Source organism: Lonchura striata, chromosome 3 (assembly GCF_046129695.1).
Source record: "Lonchura striata isolate bLonStr1 chromosome 3, bLonStr1.mat, whole genome shotgun sequence".
NCBI lineage: Eukaryota > Metazoa > Chordata > Aves > Passeriformes > Estrildidae > Lonchura > Lonchura striata.
The window spans coordinates 10565001-10586544 of record NC_134605.1 but is presented as its reverse complement, the minus strand read 5'-3'; the positions used below and the strand labels follow the sequence as shown (position 1 = coordinate 10586544).

General features: G+C 37.2%; 1 protein-coding gene across 1 annotated transcript in view; it reads right to left on the bottom strand.

The window, feature by feature from the left end:
- The window catches only part of USH2A (usherin), a 373252-nt gene that overhangs the window by 110512 nt on the left and 241196 nt on the right, over positions 1-21544 (bottom strand). The window contains exons 40-45 of the mRNA XM_031504249.2: positions 20674-21302; positions 10338-10672; positions 7123-7245; positions 4498-4661; positions 2319-2528; positions 754-956 (exon numbers count right to left, since the gene is read on the bottom strand). Coding sequence (XP_031360109.2) covers positions 754-956; positions 2319-2528; positions 4498-4661; positions 7123-7245; positions 10338-10672; positions 20674-21302 — 1664 coding nt within the window. The remainder of the gene's footprint in view (positions 1-753; positions 957-2318; positions 2529-4497; positions 4662-7122; positions 7246-10337; positions 10673-20673; positions 21303-21544) is intronic.

Sequence of the window (21544 nt, the reverse complement as noted above, 5' to 3'; positions counted from 1 at the left end):
GTTGAGTATACATGGTACTACTAAGTTTATCTAATATATAATAATATAAACCAAACCTCCAAGAAATATACAGGAATAGTTACAATTAAGTGTCAAAATCCATTTCTTGAAGAGATGAATACAAAATCAGGACAGAAAGATCTATATTTTTATTATTTTTGTTATTATATTTCTGCCCACAGTATTTTGCCTTTCACTAGATATGTGACTAGTAAGGCAAAGAGAGAGAAAGGGAAAAGCAAAGAAAAAATGTTGCACATATTAAGACCATAGAAAGCACTGTGATGATTTCAGAGATCAGCTCTGCTGCCTCCTCAAAAGGATAAAGAAAAAAAATTGATAATGGGATGTCAAATGCAACATTATTATTTCACTGTACAGATACATCATGCATGCCTGATGTTTCTTAAACAATTGCAATTTTCTTTTAATGAGTAGGAGTAGAATCTTTGCCTCTTTGTAATATATGTTGGGGCTTTGCTAATGCTGTAGCACAAAGCATTTAGGGGAAAGTAAATGGAGTTTTGACACTTTGAAGAAAGAGATAATGGAAATTTGTGATGAAAAGTGTACACAAACCAAAACATGCTAAAATAAATCTATTCCTTGTATGGATATGCACACAAGCATCAGTGCAAACACACATCCATGTGTGTAAGGAAATTTACGAAACTGTATTCTTCTTGGAAATCCAACCAGAATTAAATAATTAAAATTAAAGTATGCCACACAACCCAGAAAATATATTCTAACCTGAATATCATACACGGTGAAGGGAGACAAATCTGCCAAAAGAAAGGATCCTGGCTCGCTCATTCCAGTCTTGTACTGCTGGTTATTTACATAGACAGAGTAGCCTGTGACAACACCATTCGGGTTTGAAGGCGATGTCCAGATGACACGTACAGCTGTACTGTTGATGATGACAACCTCTGGAGGGAACATGCCCTCAGGCTCTAGAAATAAAGGAAGAAACTGAATAAACTCCAGCTGTCCCTGCAAAAGCACTTGTTTAACCAAATGCAGATTAGTATTTAGGTTTAGCAAAGGGTTCACTGCTTATCTGCTTTCCTCTGATGAAGTTATCACAGTCTGTAGTCTTCTGTAAATTGGCTTATTATACTCTCAGTTAGAAATCATGAGAGCTGATGGTAAAATGCTTTATACCAGCAGCACAGTATCAATCATCAGTAGTATGTGGCCAGTGAGATATAGTGATAAATTACTCACACATCTGCACTGCCAACATGCAAATATTATTTTTATGTCTCCCCAATCCTAATTCTTAAGAAAAAAGAAATAAGGAAAAAAGAATAGAGCATTTTGCTTGTAAAGTAAAACCTGAGATCAAAATACCTTATGTCTGATGGAACGTGACATTATCAGCCTTATAGATGAAGCAATATGCAATATTGCCATTATGTAAATGGTTTAAAATGTTGATTACTCTAGGTAATGATGTAGTCTAACATTTATTAAAAAAAAAGAAGAAGAAAAAAACCAACACCTTCCTTAGCGTTAAATTACATAATTATCTAAGCATGTCAGAAATAACTATGCAAAGGCCTATTTTTATAATAAGAAACCATCTTTACCAGTTGAAAAATTGCCCTTACCATCAATTCTATTTTATAAACAAAAGGTGCTGACCTTTGGCATGAGAAAGGAAATGGAATCCTCCCTTAAAGTGCTTTGCTAATGACCTGGAACACTTGCTTCTGAGGTAATGATATTATAATGTTTATAATGAGACTTTATAAAGCAAAAAGATTAGAAAGACCATTCTAAACACATTTCAGATGCACAATTTTTTTATTATTATTATTTTATCCTCAACCTCCACCCCCAGCTCTGCACTTGCCCACTGGCATAGAAATGACTCATAAAGAATTTTCTTAGAGGCTGAACTTGCACCCAGAGTTTCTAGTGACTCAGGAAAGGCCTTCTGTACATCTGTCATGTCAAGAGCATGTCGCTTCACAGAGCAAATCTTTTAAAAAACCCTTTGTTTCTAAATTCCACCATTTATTGATATGAACTCAGTTCCAAACTTAGTTCATACAGACAAGAATATGCAGGAGAAGATGAGAACAAACTGGGTTAATATCTGCTATTAGAGCTTTTGCTTTTGTCTCAGTGGGGCTGTTTATTGATCTACCATATGATGACAACCAGCACTTAAGCATTTTAACGTTTTAGACCTTTTTCCTTTTATTCCGGAAATTTTATAATGGAAGGATGACTGATCTCAACCCTAACAAAAATCAATCCATTTCATTCTCAGATTTTAAGCCAAGCTGCATTCACTGCTAACCAACCTCCATCTGAGGTAGTCACATGAACAACTTCGCTGTTGATGCTGTGAACTCCATTAAATACTTGAGAAAATATCTGATACTCTGTGTTGGGCTGCAAATCATCTATGACTACAGAGTTTACATCAGCCTGGACCCTCAGAGATCTTCTCTCATCAGTAGAATTCAAGAAGAGGGTGTAGTAAACAACATCTCCTTGCAAATCCTGCAGTGCTAGGAAAAGAAAGGAAAAACATTGGGACGTCAACTGGGAAATTTTCAGTCAGCAAACTTCTTATCAACAACATTCATTGTGAAGAGTAAACCAATTTTTAAGCAGAACCTCTTATTTTTAAAATAGGAACGATTCCATCAAATGCCTTCAATTTCACCCTTTTAAGGAGTGTTGTAGGTTGCTGTCCCTAATTTGTCAAAATCATTAATGGTTCATCATCCTGTCCAGCACTGGAGAAAGCTTTCTTTCTTTAGACATCCTCATGAAGACAATGGAATAAACAAATAGGCAAAATTCACTGCAAATAGTGGGGTGCAGGCCTTTTTACTCCTTCCTTTCAAACAACACTTCCCAGAGCCCACTCCAATCCTGTGTTATTCCTCTAGCCATGAATAAAGGACCTCTGCCTATGCCATAAATTCCAGTGACATTCAGCTTTACCTAGATGGCATTTTGGTCATTCACAGTACAGTGAGAAACTGTGTTATTGTTTCAGAACAAGCATGAGCACATCATCTACATTTAAAGCTGCAATACACCCTAACGCATTATACATAACAGGGCAAAACCCCCAAATCCTCACATTTCTTTCTAAACTGTATTTTACCCAGCACTATCTTCTCCAGAGAAAGACAGAAAAAACAGTACAGCTTTCAGGCTACACAGGGAATGATATTCACTGGTCTGAGCTGATGGATAAGCACAGATTTCAGGCAAGTCTCCATTTTAGTGATTCAGATGTCATCTGTTATCTTATCTGCCCTTTGTCAAACAGTTTAAGTTCAGGTCTGACTAAATGCAGCTGCTTTTCCACTAGGCATCGAGATGAAAAGTATAATTACAATGAAAACTGTAAGCACTAACACAAAAATCTTGAAATGACACACCGTGGTACTGAACAGGACTCAGCTCACTGAGACAGAGCACTGATAAAAGCCAAAAGCTTATTTTTAGATTTAATAATATATGGGTTTGTCATTGAAACTCTTCATCAAGAATGATATGCTATTTTTAAGTGGTACTGATACAAGGCCTAGATCCTTAAAAGTCAGAAATTTTCAGTAGGGAAAAACAGCAAGGCAACTTATACTGAAACTTCCCAAAGTTCCCAAAGGAAACAAAAAACTATTTTGAAAGCTAACATTATAAAAAAGAATGAAACACTGACAAACAAAATAGTTAATATGTTTATTTGCAACGTAAGAAGTCATGGAATAGGATAAGGTTTTCAAATAATGAATGGCCTTGTCTTGGTGTTTAACTACTACATTCACAAACATATATGGAGGAAATTTTGAAGATATGAATGAAAATAAAACCAGATTGCATTAACTACATCTAGAAGGTCAGGGGTTTAGATTACCAAGGTAATGAAACTTCAGTGAGCTGCTTCAGATCTATTACATTTGTCAGTTTTTATAAGCATGCTCACTTCAGGCATGCAATTATAAAATAAAGAGACTACATTTGTTGCAATTCAACACCCAGTCCTTACAATATCATTTGCATTTAAGTCATGAAGAAATTCCTCTCTGCTGTATTAACAAACCAACTAGAGAAATTGGCTAAATTAATTTTAAGGAGCAGAGCATAAAGAAAGAGAAAGGGAATCTTCTCATTGTGAAGGAATGCAGATGTAAATTTTTATACAAAGGGATGAAATAGGCCACAAAGACTACAGAATTTTGTGTAGTACTCCTTTATACATGTCTCATGAGTTTGCATTAACTATTTCTTCGTTTTCACTGTTCTCATTCTGCAGAAAGAGCATATAATAAATACAAACATGACTGAGAAAGAGCAAAAATTGCACCTTTTTTTTTCCTATTTCTTTCCTCTCCTTTCAAGGACATTTAGATATATTATAAATCAAGGCAAGGACCGTGTTTCCTCTGAGAGCAAGGCAGGCCATGGTAAGTGATGGCAGGTTAACATCTGGTTACTGGAATAAATACTAAGCACACTTACTTGGTTTTGACCATTCCACTTCCACGGCAGTGTGATTAACAGCACGTGCAACAAGGACACTTCCCTTCTCTGGTAATCCTGCTAATGTAGTAGCTCTCACTTCTTCACTTGATGTATATCCTACCTCGTTGTGCACTATGAGCTTGTATTCATATGTTGTGTACCTAAGACATTTTAAAAATAATTAAATGGAATGAAAAAAGCACACATAGAACGTATTTGCTGTAAACCTTCTGCCTGTGCCAAAGTTTTGTTGTTTCTCCCCCCCCCGCACAAAAATTCATCTGCATGGGATGCATCAGTGAAGACTTCATAAGACACATCTATTTTGTGGAAATTGTTCAGCATGATTAACATGGTAAAAATAAAGCACATTATTTCACTTCTTCATAGTTTTAGCTTCTGAGGTGTTGAGAGATTATAGCTCAATTCAATATGTAATTACAGTGGTGGCAACCTGCCAAAATTTGGATCAGAATTTAATCAAATGAGGCTTTTTTCATCTTTTGGGAAACCCATTGATTTTAACTTGCAGTATCTCATTTGTAAAAGGGATTCACCAAACAGTCAGGACTCTTCCACTACAAAAACACCCCAAAAAAGGCACCTAGGAGTTCAAACTCATTTAATAAAGTAATTTTCCTCAGAACTGTGCATATTCCAATTACAAAGACTTATTAAAAATTACATGTGTATTTAGTAAACCAAGTGACTGCCACATCATAATTTCTTTGCTATAGCAAAAGGCATAGTAATGTACTTTAAGTGGGATTTCATAATCTCAAATTTAATTTCCTCATAAAAACCCTCCCACAAAACTGCACGAAGACAGAAACTCAAGATCATCTTGTTCAAATTTTCACTGAAGCTGCAGTGGGATAAATGTCTACAAATGCAATAAAGAAGCGTACAATAAATGCCTAATATTTAGAGATTTTAGTACAAAAATTACTCACCCACAGTGTATATCTACTTACTTTTTGTATTTATTTTAAATGCTTTACTCTAACACCCTGATTTTTGAAAGTGCTTTAGCAGTGCCACTGCAAAGAAAGCAACTTAATGAGAACTCACTAGCTCCAACTCTTAACTCTAAGCACTGACAAACAGGCAAAATATACAAAACACATCTTATTTCTCTCTCTGCTTCTTCTGTCACTTTCAGACATTTAATTCTTTCTTGGACATTGTATCACACATACAATAAAAAGAAAAAAGAAAGTATTCTAGTCTTGGAATTTACTGATGAGAATTTGTGATTCATTTTTTGGATCCATATTTTCAACAATGAAAAATCAAGTGAGTGTGTTGTAGCCTGTTAGAAATGAAGAAAACATCTGACAAGATCAGTAATTCTGCAACATGCTTCAGGTATGACAAATGAAAACAAATGCTGATATATGAATTTTCTTCTGAGAAGAATAAGTCTTGAGTGCTTGAGCCTCTCTGCAGCATCTTCTCTCAAGCCACAAACTCCTGAGTTGTTAACTGCAAAACCATAGCAGCATTTTGCAGAACCTTCTCCAGGAGAAGTGTTAAGATGTGTCCAAGGGTTAGGCACACTATTTTGGCCATAGCTCATTCAACCTAAAATGTCATGGTGCCTAACGACCAGTCACTGAGGCTCTGTCTCGATGTATTGCCACCTCTGAATTGCTGACAGAATTGCTACATACACAAAACTATGCTGCAGCACTAAAATATTCAAAGCTAAAACTAAGGCAACTCTATGCAGACTTTCAAGCATGGCTGAGAGTAAGAATGAACACTTGGGCAGGATTGGTACAAGAACAGCTCTGTGAGCAGTTATCTCTGTGTGTCTCTGACAGGAGCAGAGGTCACGTTCTCCTGATTCTCATTGTGCTTAGGAGGGACGCTCACTCAATTTTTACAAAAGTAAAAGGAAAGAACAGATATTTGAGGGTCAGTGACTGATACAGAGTTCTCATAAAGCACACCAGCACACAGAACACACACCCTGAAACCATGCGTGAGGGCTTTCCTGAGACTTTGCCTCGAAAAACCCAATGCTGAATCCTCCATTACAATTTCTTTATTTGTGTATTTTTTCTCAAGGAGCAACAGCATTGGCTTCAAGATGTAGAAACTAAGGTTGATCAAGAGTAAATGCCTTGCTCTACCCCACACGGCAGGTCTGTTACATACTGAAGAACAGAGCACAAACTCTATTTCTCCATTCCAAATACCCTGCATTTAATGGTGATGAAGCTAATGCAACAAAATCAGGTGAAAAAACATTGCTGAAAACTATTTTCAGGTGTTTCCCTCAAACATGCATTCTGCCTGTTATATAATTTCGGCAACATGCAAATCTACAGCATCTGTACACATAAATCTAAATGGTTTGATTGTATGAACATATCCAATTTCATGAGACTTTTATTTTCATTTGTTTTTTAATGCAAAACAATATACGACTCAAGAATGACACATTAATAATAAATCCCTGCATATTAGAATGATTAACACCAAAGATGATGACAAAAAATATTTCATTACATAATTAATATGTTCACTACATAAAGACACAAGAAATACTTTGAACTATTAAACATACACTATACAAAATGCCAGCATTTGTTTTTATAGTTTTTGTAATCTCACCTGCTAAGACCCTTATCTTCATAAAACCACTGAGTTCCTGAGTAAATATTGTGCCACAGATTTAAATCTTCAGGGGGATTTGATGCAAGTGGTTGCTGGATTTTACGTCTCAGGAGCTCATATCTAACACAAAAGACAAGCAGAACACCAGGATTATCTCAACTAATGTTATTACACAAAAAAAAAAGAAAAAAAAGAACCCAACCAGGTTTTTTTAAAGCCACACATTATTTTGTTTTCACAGCTGTAAACTTCCTGAGATAAACATTCTTTTTAATGTTTTGTGATTTAAAACATTCAATTACTAAAAAAAAAAAAAAAAAAAAAAGAACCAAACTACTTTCAAAATGAAAAATTAAGCATTTCTACTTGAAAAAAACCCTAGTTTATTCAATTATTTATGGATTTTAAACTTTGTGGAAATGTTATCAAGAGCAAGTCCAAATAGCCAGTAACTGTGTCTCATGCAGACTTGCATGATAAGCACAGGTTGCTCCAGAACATGAAATTATTATGCCTCTTTCTCACAAATGCACTGAAACAAAGAGCACTGACATTATCATTTTACTATTAGTAGTAGCTTAAGTGTACTTTTGTACTTAATGTGCCTGCAAATAACCAGAGTGTAAATTACATGAGAAAACAGGCACAGAATGAGTTAACTGTTCCAGCCATCTGTAGACCTTAGCAAGGCACCTTTGTGTTTGGGTAGAAATTCATGATGTGAGCTTGAAAGACCAAATTATTTCATCCTGGTTTTAATTGGTATCTGAAGCAGTATTCCTGTCTCTGTTCCAAACAGCAGGTCAGCCAAAGCCCATCTTTCATCAGGTCAGCCATGAGACTGCCTGATTTGGAAAACATGCTTTCCACCCAGGCTGCATCACACACTCTCCATCACCTTTTATACAAAACTTTTATGGACTTTAACAAAAATTATATCATTTAGTGCCACAAACTAAAGGGGATAATATTATAGTTTGCATTTCCTAATAATTCTAGGGATTGCAAAGGAAGCTACACTCTAAAGGAAACAAAATTAGATATATTTGTTAAAAATCTTTAGGTTTATTACTCTTTATTACATTCCACAGGACTGTTTAATTTATTCTTTCAATAATTGTTTCAGTTTGATACCCCATTAAATTAGAGTCATATGCATATATATTCCCTTAAATACATAACTTGATTCTCTTAAGTGCTGAGCTGCCCTATTTCATCTTGTCCCTGCCTCCCACCCTGGAGGGAGGCTTACTGCTCCCTCCTTAAGTAAGCTTAAGTGTGTGCTTACTGTTAAATTCTAGACAGAAGTATGTGGGTAGTCAGGCAGATTTTAAACACTCTAATTTTAAATGCACAATTGTGAAAATTTTTCCAAGTTTAATTGTTCTGCAGAATACCTTGGTGTGGGTCACCACTCTTGTAATTATCACACTGACCATGTGTGTAATTTGACAGTTCTTAAAGTTAAGATCATCCCCAGTCTGATAAGGACATATTGGACAACACCATCCCAGATTTGAGACCCTGAATGAAGAGGTATTTAACAGGTACTGCATACCATGATTTAGTGTTGCTTCAAAACCAGAAATCAACTGAGATGCTCTTATGAGAGATCTGACATTTTCTGTGCTCCATAGTAGCTAGGGAGTCCATGCGTAACTTCCCCCAACTTTTGCCCTTGAGTTTAGGGAACAATCTTCAACAGGTACAAGCAAGCATTGTGCCACTTAGTGATGCCAAACTGAATTACTGCAGAAGCTCAGATTATAACTTCAGAAATTAAATAGCAAAAACTAATTAATCTCCAACTCTGTCCAAAAATATCAGATCACTTTATAACAAGAACAGCTCTCACATGAGTGGTTCATCAGTGCCAACCCAAAGACAGATCTTTACAGCTTTATAGGAAACCATCCTGGCATATTCTGTCCAATATATTTCATAGACGAGTCTTGAAAAACATCAAATCTTTTTGAACACTGAGTGGCGATCATGTGTAAATCACCCCCACTGGCAGCTGCTGCTGCTGCTCTGCTTGCTGCAGACTTCTTGTTCCATCATGCTGTACAGAGCAGCTGCTTCAGTGGTTGTTCTTGTTGAGGGCAGCATGGCACACCATGAAAGAAATGAAATCTGCAGATGTAGGTCGTGCTGAATTACTTCAATAATCTATGATAAAATGGTCATGTTGTTAACCCCAGAATAACAGACACCGCTTTTCTGAAACTTCAAATTTTACTGTAGAGCAATCATCATTTCATCCAGTTGTAGTGTGCCCTAATTAAGCCTGAAGAAAAAGTCAAGCTACTGTGCTGTAATAACATACGCAACTGAAACAGCATTACATGATAATTATTGAACCCGTCAGTGCACCTAGAAGAGAGCTACTAACCAGAACATATGGACTACAGAGCTGTAATTCCATGCACAATATTTCACGATATGTTAAAGCGCTAGAATGAAAGATTTGACATTTTTTATTGTGTATATATAAAGATATATTTGTCTTTATAAACCTTTATGCACTCAAATCCATATTTCTTTAATGTATATCTACACACATACACTCAGTATTCAAGTCAAGATTCCCATCCCATCATTCCAGACAAATCTCAGAGGAGATTCCTTTATTTGGGTCCTGTGGTGAAACCCAGCCTGCTGTACCCAGCACTTCCTTGAATTTCCTATTTTGGCTATGCTCTCACACTTCTAGCCCCTCAGCTTCCATTTTTCTCATACACTGTCTCATTTAAAATTTATTCATCACTTAATTTTTGAAGATTATTTCATGTCATCATCCTTCCAAATGGTCACTTTCTCTTCATGAGGAATAACCCAGAGTATTGAGATTACTGGATGTGTTAATTACTTGTGTTTACAAAGATCTCTTACTTTTCTTGTCATTTTATTGGTGGAACATGTTGCCTGAAATTGTCACCAAAAAGTAGCCAATGCTGCAACCCAAACCACTTATGATTTTGCAAATATCCTGCGCTTGCTCCTCTTCGTTTTTCAGACAGCTCTGGGACCCAGAGCCTTCCAGCACAGACAACACACTTGCCCTGAATAATCCTGACTCTTTTCTGAGCCCCAAAGAGGAATTTCAAAAAATCCAAAATTAAGAGACCACATGATGAAGTCTGCATCACTCAGAATTTTCAGAGCCAGATTTAGGTATGGAGAAGCAAACTGCTCTCTCAGTCTCAGCTTACCTCAGATGGGGACCATTGGGCCTCAGTGGTGGCTGCCAAGAGATGGCAATAAAGGACTCGCTGATGGGAGTCACGGACAAGGGACTGACGCTCTGAGGAATGGTTGAGGGTGTGGTCACTCTTGTGGGCAAACTCTCGGTGCAGCCTCCTAGGAAGCCATCGCCTCCAGTGCAAGCGATCACCGTGACCGAGTAGTTCGTGTAGGGGACCAGGTTGGTCACCAGATGGCTCAGCCTCGACGAAGGGTTCCCAGCGATGACAATGCGTGGGTCGGGCATGCGAATCTCGTAGTTCAGGATTTCTCCGTTCGGAATCAGAGGAGGCTTCCAGGAGACCTGAAGGAGGAGGGGGAAAAGAATAAAATTAAACTAACAGATCTCTTACAGTCACATTGCAGAAATACAGACACAGCATGCTAAAGATGGACATAAGCGGGATCTGAAGATGTTCTTTCACATCAAAACAGACTTTTATTTTTAAAGGGAAATCAGAAATCTAATCTTTAATTTTAGTGAGATCCTCAGTAACAGTTGTAACCATTGAAAAATCTATTATTTTGCTTTACCAATAATATGTGAACACTCCACATTACTCAAAATTCCATGAGACATTCAGATGCAATAGCAGAAGTACAATACTTATCATAAGTATCACTGACACTTATTTTCTTAGGGTGTATTGCCTGGCATGCTTGATCATGAGTAGCAGAATAAAAACAAATCTTTGTGTTTCCACAGTTTTCAAAGAAATGTAACTGCATTAGCTTCTAAAAGAAAACAAATTTTTATGCACTCTTCATATGATGAAATAGTCAGGTTTTCCCTTTTATTTTTAATTAACAAATTACACTGGTAACTATCAGACAAAGAACAGGGACAATTTCCCATTTTAAGAACTATAAAATTATACTGAAAAAACTTGATTTAAAAAATATTACATACAAAATTCATGGTTTTTATAGATTTATACACACACATGCATATGTATTTATATATATACATACTGCTACTCTTACTGTGGTTTTGTTCTTCCTGAACTGTGGTTAGGTGACATTTTTTAAGTTTTTAGGGTTTTTTTGAGGGAGGGGGTCAATAGCACATTTACATATATATTTATTCTTACCAGCTCCACTGAAGAATCACACACAAAGAATTACACTATAAAGTTCATGAATGTTCTAAATTATTTTTTAAGGCTTTTTGCCATGGTACCATGAGAGAGGAGCCTTCAGACTGGCACAACGAGGACATGTAACCTAATATGTATTAGGAATCTCAAAGTTTCATAATGGTAGTGTAACAGCATCTATCAATACTCATTTTCCTAGAAATCCCAGTGCAGGAAGCATACAAGCTTGCTTTGCTCTGGGACTGTTTTTCTTGCCATTTACCCACTCATCTATAACAATTGCTGTCTCTTTTCCTCCCAGGCACGAGATAATTAAGGGTTGAAACCAACATAGAAAAGAACACAGAAATGGAAAAAAGGTAGATATGCCTAAAACCTAGGTATATATCTAAAACCTAGGTACAACAAAGAAAATACTGAAGTGTTAAACAGTAATACCACAATACTTTAGTTTCTGTTAATTTGAACTTTTTCCTTAATTCTCTTAGTTTCAAAATAACTATCTTTAAAAATGTATATGCATAATTACATAGGGCCCTGGAAACAGAAGCTTGATTTATAAAATGATATTTTTAAAAATGGGATTACAGAATGTTGTATTTTAGGTACAAAACGACCTCTTAGGCCATCAGACTTGTAAGAAAGCTGGCAGCAAAGTGCTGGAGAAAGCTGAAGGATTTTGATAACAGATTCTGGAATACTATTAAACAGAGAATTAAACAGGGTGATCTTGAGTAAAGACAGCAAAACCAAGATTATTGATGCCCACATAGGAAAGGCTTAGCTCTGGCTAATTATCAAATGCTGTATTCAGATTTCTGTTGCTTCTGGCCCCAAATCATGTTCAAACAAATAAAGAAAATACCACTGATAAAGCAGTGCAAAATTTCACAAAAGGTAGGAATTGATTCTGCACCATTCTCACAGACATTGGGCAGAGCTCCCTTTTTGATGCATTTAATGTGATCTAGTGATAAGCTTAGGAAACAGAAAAATGGATAATTAGCACAGACAACAGAAAAAGTTTTCAAGTACAAGTATGTGCTGGTTTTTGGCTGGGAAGAGTTAACTTCATAGTAGAATGGGGTTAGTATGGGGTTGTTTCAGATTTGTCCTGAAAACAGTGATGGTAACACAGGGATATTTTTGTTATTCCTGAGCAGCATTTACAAAGGGTCAAGGCCTTTTCAGCCTCTCACCCCAGGCATGGAGCAAGAGGCAAGGGACATAAGTTGAAACAAAGGAAGAAAATGCAAAGTAAGTGATACACAGTCAGAAACTGGAACAGGTTGTACAATTCTTGGACATGCATGGATGAAGCACCTATCTTGAAATTCTGTTTCAGTGAAGGTAAAGTATTTGAGGTCTTTTACCTGAATATTAATAAAGAAAATCTGTCATTATTGGTGAAAAAAGCCTTCTTGTTGCTTAATGCTAGGTGGCTCCTAAAAAAAGAACTGCATGCCAAATATTTCGGAAAATACCTGGTAGTACCCTCCCAGAAGATAAAATTGTCTCAAATTTGGTACATTCACTTTGTACCAAAACATATTTCCTGGAAGAGAGGCTGAGTTAATTTCTAATCACGTTTCATTTTTGATGCCTTACTTTTATGTCTAAACCTACAAAATTACACTAACACAACTTGTGCAAGACTTATCATACCCTGTAACCCCTTTGCATAAAAGAACAGTTTAATGGCAGGAGAACAGAGGCTGCTCCACAACTTCAGCTCCTGAGTTTCACATAGTGTGTGCCCTAGCTGGTGACACCTTCAAAAACTCCCAGGTGCTACTTCACAGCATTTTTTGTGCTCTCACTGGTACAGTGAGAGCTCATACTGTAAGCTCATAGCAGATGTGCTTTGTGGGGCTTACACTGGGAAATTTCTTTAAATTTCAATGCTTTTTCTCTGAGAGAAATAAAAAACATTCTGAACAAAGTATATGCGGCCAGCAGCATGCACAGTACAGTTTATTTTTGTCTGGGTATGGATATCTCACGCAAAGATATGAAGATCTGTTGTTGCTCTGGTTAATAATTTTTTTAACTATGTAGTGGGATGACCAAGGATACTCCCTAACCCTTCTGTGTCACTTGAGCTGCTTAGAATTTCCTGTGTCGCCTGGGAAGGACAGGACGTGCAATCCCTCACAAACATCTTTTGACAAGAGGCAAGGGACTGCCTGACCCATAAATGAAGATGATGGAGCCAGCCTGGTTAGCACACACGTGGCACTACTGGACCTCTTCTCCTCTTGGACGTGCCAAGGTTTGAGGTAAGAACTTGGCAATGCATGAAAGCAGGAAAGCTCACTAGACAGGCTGTGTTGGAAGCAGTAACAGTTTGTTCATTGATTTGAAGCTCAGCACTGAGACCATGAAAGAGGATGCCCATGAGGAAGAGAGAATAAGGTAACTACTGGGAGAGATTAACTGATTCAATGTAATGACTCTGGAAGCTTTCATTTAAAGATCAAAGGACCTTATTTTCTCCACCACAAAATTTAAAGAGACAGAAATTAGCCATTTTCCCCCCATTAAACAGTTATAACCTTGGAATTTTTTTCCTTTTTTGACAGCTGTTGGAACCCTGCAACTTAATTCTGAGCTATGTGAGGAGAGGCATTGGCACATGTAGGCTATTTTACTGTTCAGGCCTGGCTTCAACAGTTTGCTTTTAAATCAGTGTGTTTGGCTTCATTTTATTCTCATTTCTCCTAGATACTGCTTGTAACCTCTACAAACAGAATGTAATAAATGCACTACTGAGAGCTTTTCACTGTTGGTCTCAAAGCACATTGTAAGTCTCAAATTGCAAATATTATTATTCCAGTTTTAGAGATAGAAAGACTTAATCCCAGACTAAATCATGTATCAGAAAGAAGCAAAACTCCAAACAAAGACCTGCTACCTTAATTCTGCATTCCAGCCACTGGACTAGTCCTCTGACAATGTCCCAGCTCCCCTGGAATAGTTGGGAGAAGAATATCCTACAAAATTCTTATCTGTCTTAACAGAAATTATTGTGGCTTCAATCACGAGCCAGGATCATACTGGAAATGCAAATTCTGAGAAAGGTCACTGATAGTTCTGCTCATAAACTTTGCACATGAGTTACAACCAGCTTCAGCAAGGACTACCACAGAAGAATAGCATTATCAAGTTTGCAGTTACAGATTGCTACTACAAAAACTCCTAGGACTTGGCTTGAGTGGTGGGAAAAACAAAAGAACATTTATGATCCTAAACACCAACATCAGAAAATTTCAACTTTTTCTGAGGCAGAGGGATGATGCTGATGAAACCCCACTGCATAATCTATAGCAAATGAGCAAGCTGTGCAAGAAATCACAATCCTAACATGTGGAAAACCTCTAGTGTGTAAGTTAAGGTTGTTCCTATGGGTGTTGGAATATCCTAAGTCACTCAAGCAGCACTTATGTGTCAAATGAACCAAGGTCTCCCTGACCTTAGCAGCATTACAAGGCAATCTTCACACAAGGATTGATCACTCCTAAACAATTTCCCTGATGCACCAGGCATACCTGCATAAAACTGGAAGAGTGGTGAACAAAGTCCAAGCCCATTTTTTTTCCCTTTTCTAGCATGAAGCTGTTACCTGGGTGTGCTGCATCTCCCTTTAGCAGACACAGCTTAGGAATCAGGGTTGTTTCTACTCTCAAAATTATGTTCTGGGGTAACTGCAGACTGAAGTGCTTGAAGAATAAAATAGTACAAGGGAGTTTTAACCTGGAACAGAGGAAGGGTCGTCACAGACTCATTCTCTGCCAACAGTGACCTGCAGAGGAGGAACACTGAAGGATCACCTCACTGTTAGCACTGCCTTCAGTGACCTTGGAGTAATTAGCATTGCACCCAGCATTCTGTAAAGAGAATCAACTTCCCAGGACAGCAATCATTAATGTGTGAGACAAAAAACACCAGCTCCAGAACATGTGCCCATACCTAATTCTGTGGGAAATGGAAAATGGATTAATTCTTTGTCATGCATGATACTCAAACTGTAACTACAGAGTATGTTGCTTTAAATGTGTGAGTGATATCTGTTCCTTACAGCTGAAATCTTTCTCCTGTGTATTTTAATCCCAGCCTATTTACAGAACAACAGGCATTTAGCAGTCCACTATCCAGCTTCTGGGCTAATGAAGAACAGAAGACAACCATAAAAACAGAGACTTGTTTATTTGTGTTTGCTCACTTGCATATCCAATTTAGTAGTGAAATCTGAGAAATAGCAACCAGAAAATTTTATCACTATTGCAATAAATGATAATCTACTGCACTGAAAGTGTACAGATGGCAACTTTTGAGGATATTGTGACAGCAAACTAATGACACTGTTCAATCTGGAGGGTGGAATAGCAGCTTTCTCTGCTTAAGTTTCTTCTATATAAATAACAGAATGGCAGGTGAACAGTAAAGTAAAACACTGTCATCTCTGTAGGTAACAACAAACATGAATGACAATTGAATTAAAAAGCCTATAACCCTTCCTCAGTCAGAAAACTCATGAGGAAATACTTCAGAAAAATAATCAATCCGTGGAAAATCAATGACATTATTGAATCAATATGCAAAACAAACAAACAAAAAAAGAAATTATAATAGCAATTAGGTGCCACAGAATCACCACAGCCCTGCATTCCTCACAGGCAACAGATATAACATATATTAAGAGAGAAGTAATAATAATTTTAATTTTTCTCATTTTGTATCTAATCAAATTGCAGGAAGTTTCTTTAAATTATGTTATAATGAAGAAATAGTACAGCACAAGAACTATATGTCAATGAGGCATTTATTCCATCCAACCAGGAGGAAACAATTCTCTTATAAACTCTTTATAAACACTAAAAAGAAAAAAAAAATGTTTCCCCTGGAGAGAAACATTAGGATTATACACAACTCATGCCAACTTCTATCCTGAGAAAAAAGTTAAATGAAGGATGATTGGAAATAGCTGCAGCTTTTTATCTATCAGTGGTCCAGGTGGTGGCAGTCATCAGTGATGGGGAGCAATACAGGCAATATGAGGCAGCAAGCCTCTGGTTAAGCCAATAATTAAGACTACAGCAGCCTTTTCCAGGCCAGAATCCTCAAGATAGAACCCCAGCAGCAAAAGGGAATTCCTCCTACCAAAAGTTATAAGGACAAAGTTGGAATATTTGCATACTACAGTTAATTTAGTTCAGTGTACCCAACCACATAATGCCTTTCCTACACAAAGAACTCTATTAATAATTATTCACTGTGTAAACCAGCCTCTTTCTCAAGCCACTCAACCTAGCTACATTTGCAAATGTCATATCAGTGTGAAGTGTGAGATTGAAGCAGCACAGCAATTGCAACCCTCACAAGAAAAGGAAACAATTTCTTTTCTACTTCTGTACATTAGGGTATAGCAAATCTTGTGTAACAGGAATAATGTTCATGGCATTGGCATATACTAAATAAACGGCTTTTGCAGTTGCTGAATACTTCCACTTCACTTTGGCATTTAATCAGCCACAAAAGCAGTTTATTGTGCATTATACACTGCTACCATGAACATTATCAATTCAGCAAATATTAAAAAATATCATGCAGGTGTCACAGGAATGGGTACTTCAAAAATTATCGACAGCTTTATGCTTTCTGTTGCTCAAAGGAAAGCAAGTTAAATGTTATGAAGAGATATTGGTCCATTTGATTAAAATGAAATGTTAAAGGAGCACAGACATATCAGAACTGTTTATCCTGAGAGTGACCTGCAGTGCTGATATTCTCCTCCTTGCAAAGTGAAAGCTTTGGTCTATGAAAATAAGCCGTATACTCAAGTGAGTACTATCCGAGAGCACTTTCAATTCTTCACATCGTCAAATCATTTTTATTGATTCAATGACTAAATAAAGTAATAGAAATATATTTCTCTTGTTTTGTAAATTCTCTCTGTTTTCATAGAAATAAATATTTGCACTCATGGTTTAGGGATTGGTTGCACTGACAGCTGAAAGCCTCTATCGATTTGCTACTGTGGCTTGGTAAAGGAACCTCTTGCTAAACTTTCCCACAGTGGCTTTCCAAAACCTCCTGCTCTAACCTGGGAGCTCTCTCCAGGGGGAGAGGTAATTAAAATCTCCATCCCAAAGAGATGCCTTGTTTTCCACCCTGTGCTTAAAGAGTTGCCACTGCAGACACTGAGGTAAGAGCATTGTAAAGCACCAAGGACTCCACAAATTTCATTTGAACACAACATAGGTGATATGTGCACTACAATTGTGCTGGGCTTAAGCTACACAGGAGGGAAAGTAAGCCTTTCTAGGACTCTTAGGGGCACCAGTGTAAAGCAATTCCATATGAAAATCATCCTATTTCCACACAGGAAAACATTTCAACCACTAAGAGGCAATCCTTGCAGAATACTGCACAGTTGTTCTGTCTGGGCAACTAGCAATTTCTGGGATGAAGGGACACGGTGGGTTTACAGATCTCCACCCTAGTTCTAGAGAATTTGGGCAAATTCCCAAACATTTTGTGAACAGGTGCTCCCTTGTTCTTCTTGTACTCTCCCAGTACACAGCATTCACACAAGACCGCCTCAGGGACACAGTGAAGCCCTGAGTGCTCTCCGAGCCCTCCTACTCTGACATGACTTTGCCATAAAAATGCAGGGAAGGAAACAACACCACTTCTAGCAAACTAATCCATTTGACAGATCTGTAAGAAGGCCGACAAGTATGATGAAATCCCAGTTGCTTCCTCTGGTGCTCCCATCTGCAAACAAGCAGAAGGCGAGAAAACTGCTGGGTGCAGCAAGTCTTGTCTATTATCTCGTCGGTGATGAAGTGCAACAACCTCTTCTGCAACTACAGCTTTGCTTCAATTTTTTAAAGAGAAGAAATAATGTATTATTAGAATAATAAATGCTAAAAAATTAAATAAATGTCTTGCTGACCTAGACAAGTGAGAGAAATTTTAAGATTTTTAAGAAGTCTTAGAATCTTAGAAATCAGAACTGAAGTAATATTTCAGCTATGGGATACTCTCTGCACAGAAACTGCACCAAGTGTTCCTGACTTTCTATCACTTATGATGAATATAAAATGGAACAACATCAAGTAACTTAAAATACTTGATAAATACAAGAATTTATGTCGATATCAGTGAAGAACCAATGCTCTGTACAGTAACAGAGAATTTAGCAGAAGAGATACTCAGGAGTGAATATATTTGGAGAGACATATATGTAAGTCACTTTTCTCAATTCAATGCTGCCACCTTAAACTATTTTGAACATTTTAACTTAAATATTTAAAATTAATGAAAACTGACAGTAAAACTGATTCATGAAAATAAAAACATCCAGGCTTCAGCATCTTTGACAAAAATTGATCTTAACAGATCCAAAAAATATTTGTCTCCATGTGAAAAACAGAAGTCTGAGACTACATGAGCAGCAGAGACACTAAATTTGATCACCATTCGTAGAGGAGTTCATACAGTTTGGACATTAAAGGGCTTTAAAGAGTTTTGAATATTAATGACAGGCTGGGGAAGAAGAAGGAAAATAAGCATCTGAACTCTTCAGTGAGAAAGGGAAAACAAATTTTAAAAACAATGCTGTGTTGAAATTTAATTATTATTGAGTAAAAACTGTATTGCCTGAATTCAGATTTCAGAAGAAATAAATGACTCAACTAACTTTCAGTACTGGTAGCTTACTTAATCTCAGAGTTGAGAAAAATACAATAAAATTACAACTGTACACATGTGTCTGATCTCGGGAAAAGATATCCAGTAAAGAATGACAGAGTCTCTGATAACCCGCAGGCTTTTAAAACTAGGATTGAGTGTTTAATGCACTTGGAGGAAAAAAACCAGGGGTAAGATATAAAATTATTATGTTCTTGCCACATTAACTTGAGCTTCAAAGGTTGCAGTGAGTCTTTGTGCTCAGAGTTGAAGGCAACGCAAAAAAGCTCACACAGTGAAATGTGGACGTGGGGAAACACGTGATAGAACTAGAGCTACTATTTACTCAGCTTCTGGCAAATCCATGGAAAATGCTTTACTAGAAATTGTGGGGAATATTAAGATATATCTACAGAAGTACAGAGGGCAGAGTCCTGGAAGTAGATTGCCCAAATCTTCAATAAGCAGTCTGACAATTCATCATAATTACTAGTGGTCGATGGTTATTAATTCTTACAGTAACCATTGTATTCATATTGAACTGATTTGCAATTAACACGGAGGTAACATGCAATTTCTTAGACATTAAAACATAATTTCATAAGCTCAGTATTTTTTGTCAGCATTTTTTACAGTTTAAAATTATGTGTGAACAAAGAAAAAATATCAGCATTGGTTTAGTGCTGAAATTCATACCCTCGAAATATTCAGATTGCATTGGTAACACCACTGTGTTTACCTTTTGAAAATACAATGTATACCAAAAAATAATAAATCTAACAGATGAACTTCAATCTTATGCAAATGTCCTTTGTTTTGTGCTCTGGTGAGCAAGCTACTGTACCAATACTTTTGGCATTAGTACAAGACTGAATCCATGGAAGCATGTGTGTATTTACACAAAAGAGGCTTCTAAGCTACAAAAATCCCTCTTGTTTGGTTACACTAATTTCCCTTGAATGAAGTTTGTATGCAAGCCAAAACAATGGTAGTTATCCTGTCCTCTAGAGTTCATTCCCAACAGAATGATGTGAATAATTGAAAACTTCCTATGTAGTCCTGTAAGACTCGTCTTTCGTAAATCAGGAGAACAAAAATGCTATTTTTTCTTCATTAGCCATTAAAAAAAAAATCTGATAATTATACAGAAGACTTAATTACAGAAAAAAAAATTACTTCTAAGCATTTTAATGAAGTCTTGAAATTTTGGAGACAGTAGTAGGTAATTTTCTGATCTGATTAGGGAGTTAAAAGTAATCTTTTAAGTTTAATATTGAAAATACATCAGGTGTGCAAAGAAGAAAATGAACTGGAATATAATGCCAGAGGCTGGTGTAAAGAAAAAAAAATGGAAAGGATTCTAATGCTTTTGAGCCAAAGCACAGATACTAATTATTCAACTACCCCTGCAGCAATGAAGCCTGTTGGCTCAGCCAGTAGATGTCTCTCTTAAATACACAGTTGCTACAAGGAAAACACGTTAAAGCCACGAGGCAATGAGAATTATTCCTACCTTGACTGAATAGGGTCCCAACGCTTCCACGTCTGGTGGCTGAACACCGGCAGGTCTTGAAGGCCTGGTGGTGACTGCTGCCCAGGCACTGCTGCTGCTGCTGCCGTGCAGGGTGCTCATCAGCACTCTGTACTCAAATTTCTGCCAAGGGCTCAGAGCAGTGCTCTGGTCAATGTAGCTCATGGCCTGACCGAAGGGGAGGCGTGCCACAGTTGAGATTTGTTCTGTTCCTTTCACCCTCCTCTCTATTGTAAGGTTTTCCACCAAACCATTTGGGCGAGCGGGTGGTTGCCACGATATGACCACAGAAGTTGGAGTATCAGAATAGAGTTCTGGAGCAGGAATATCCTCAGGGGCATCTGGAAGAGTCTGTATTTCTGGGGTTGTAGGGGAAAGAGAGCACCCTTTAGAAGTGCATCCTTCTACCTGAAACATATAGACAGTGTAAGGATGCAAGTCTTCTACAGTGCAGTTAGATGTAGTTCCTGGCACTGTAGCATGCAGCTGGCCATTTTGGTAAATATTATAATGTGTGATAATGCCATTTGGCTTTAAAGGATGCTGCCAGGTGATGCTCGCTGCCCTTGCTGTAACATCCAATAGAAGTGGTGGATCTAAAGGTCCAGGCTCTGCAATAAAATTTAAAAAAAAAAGAAAGAAAAAAAGGAAAGAGAAATTATTAACAATTTGTGATTTTTAAAATCAGTATCAGCAAGATGTACTCACCAAATGAGGCTCAAAAATCAGAAAAAGAGCTCAGGTCTACTGAGCAGCCTGTTTCTTTGTAAAATGTAGGCCCAGACATTCAGGGGATGAATATGGCTTTCTTCTCAAAGGCAAGCTGCTCACCTTCCCTAGTCCCAACCCTCCT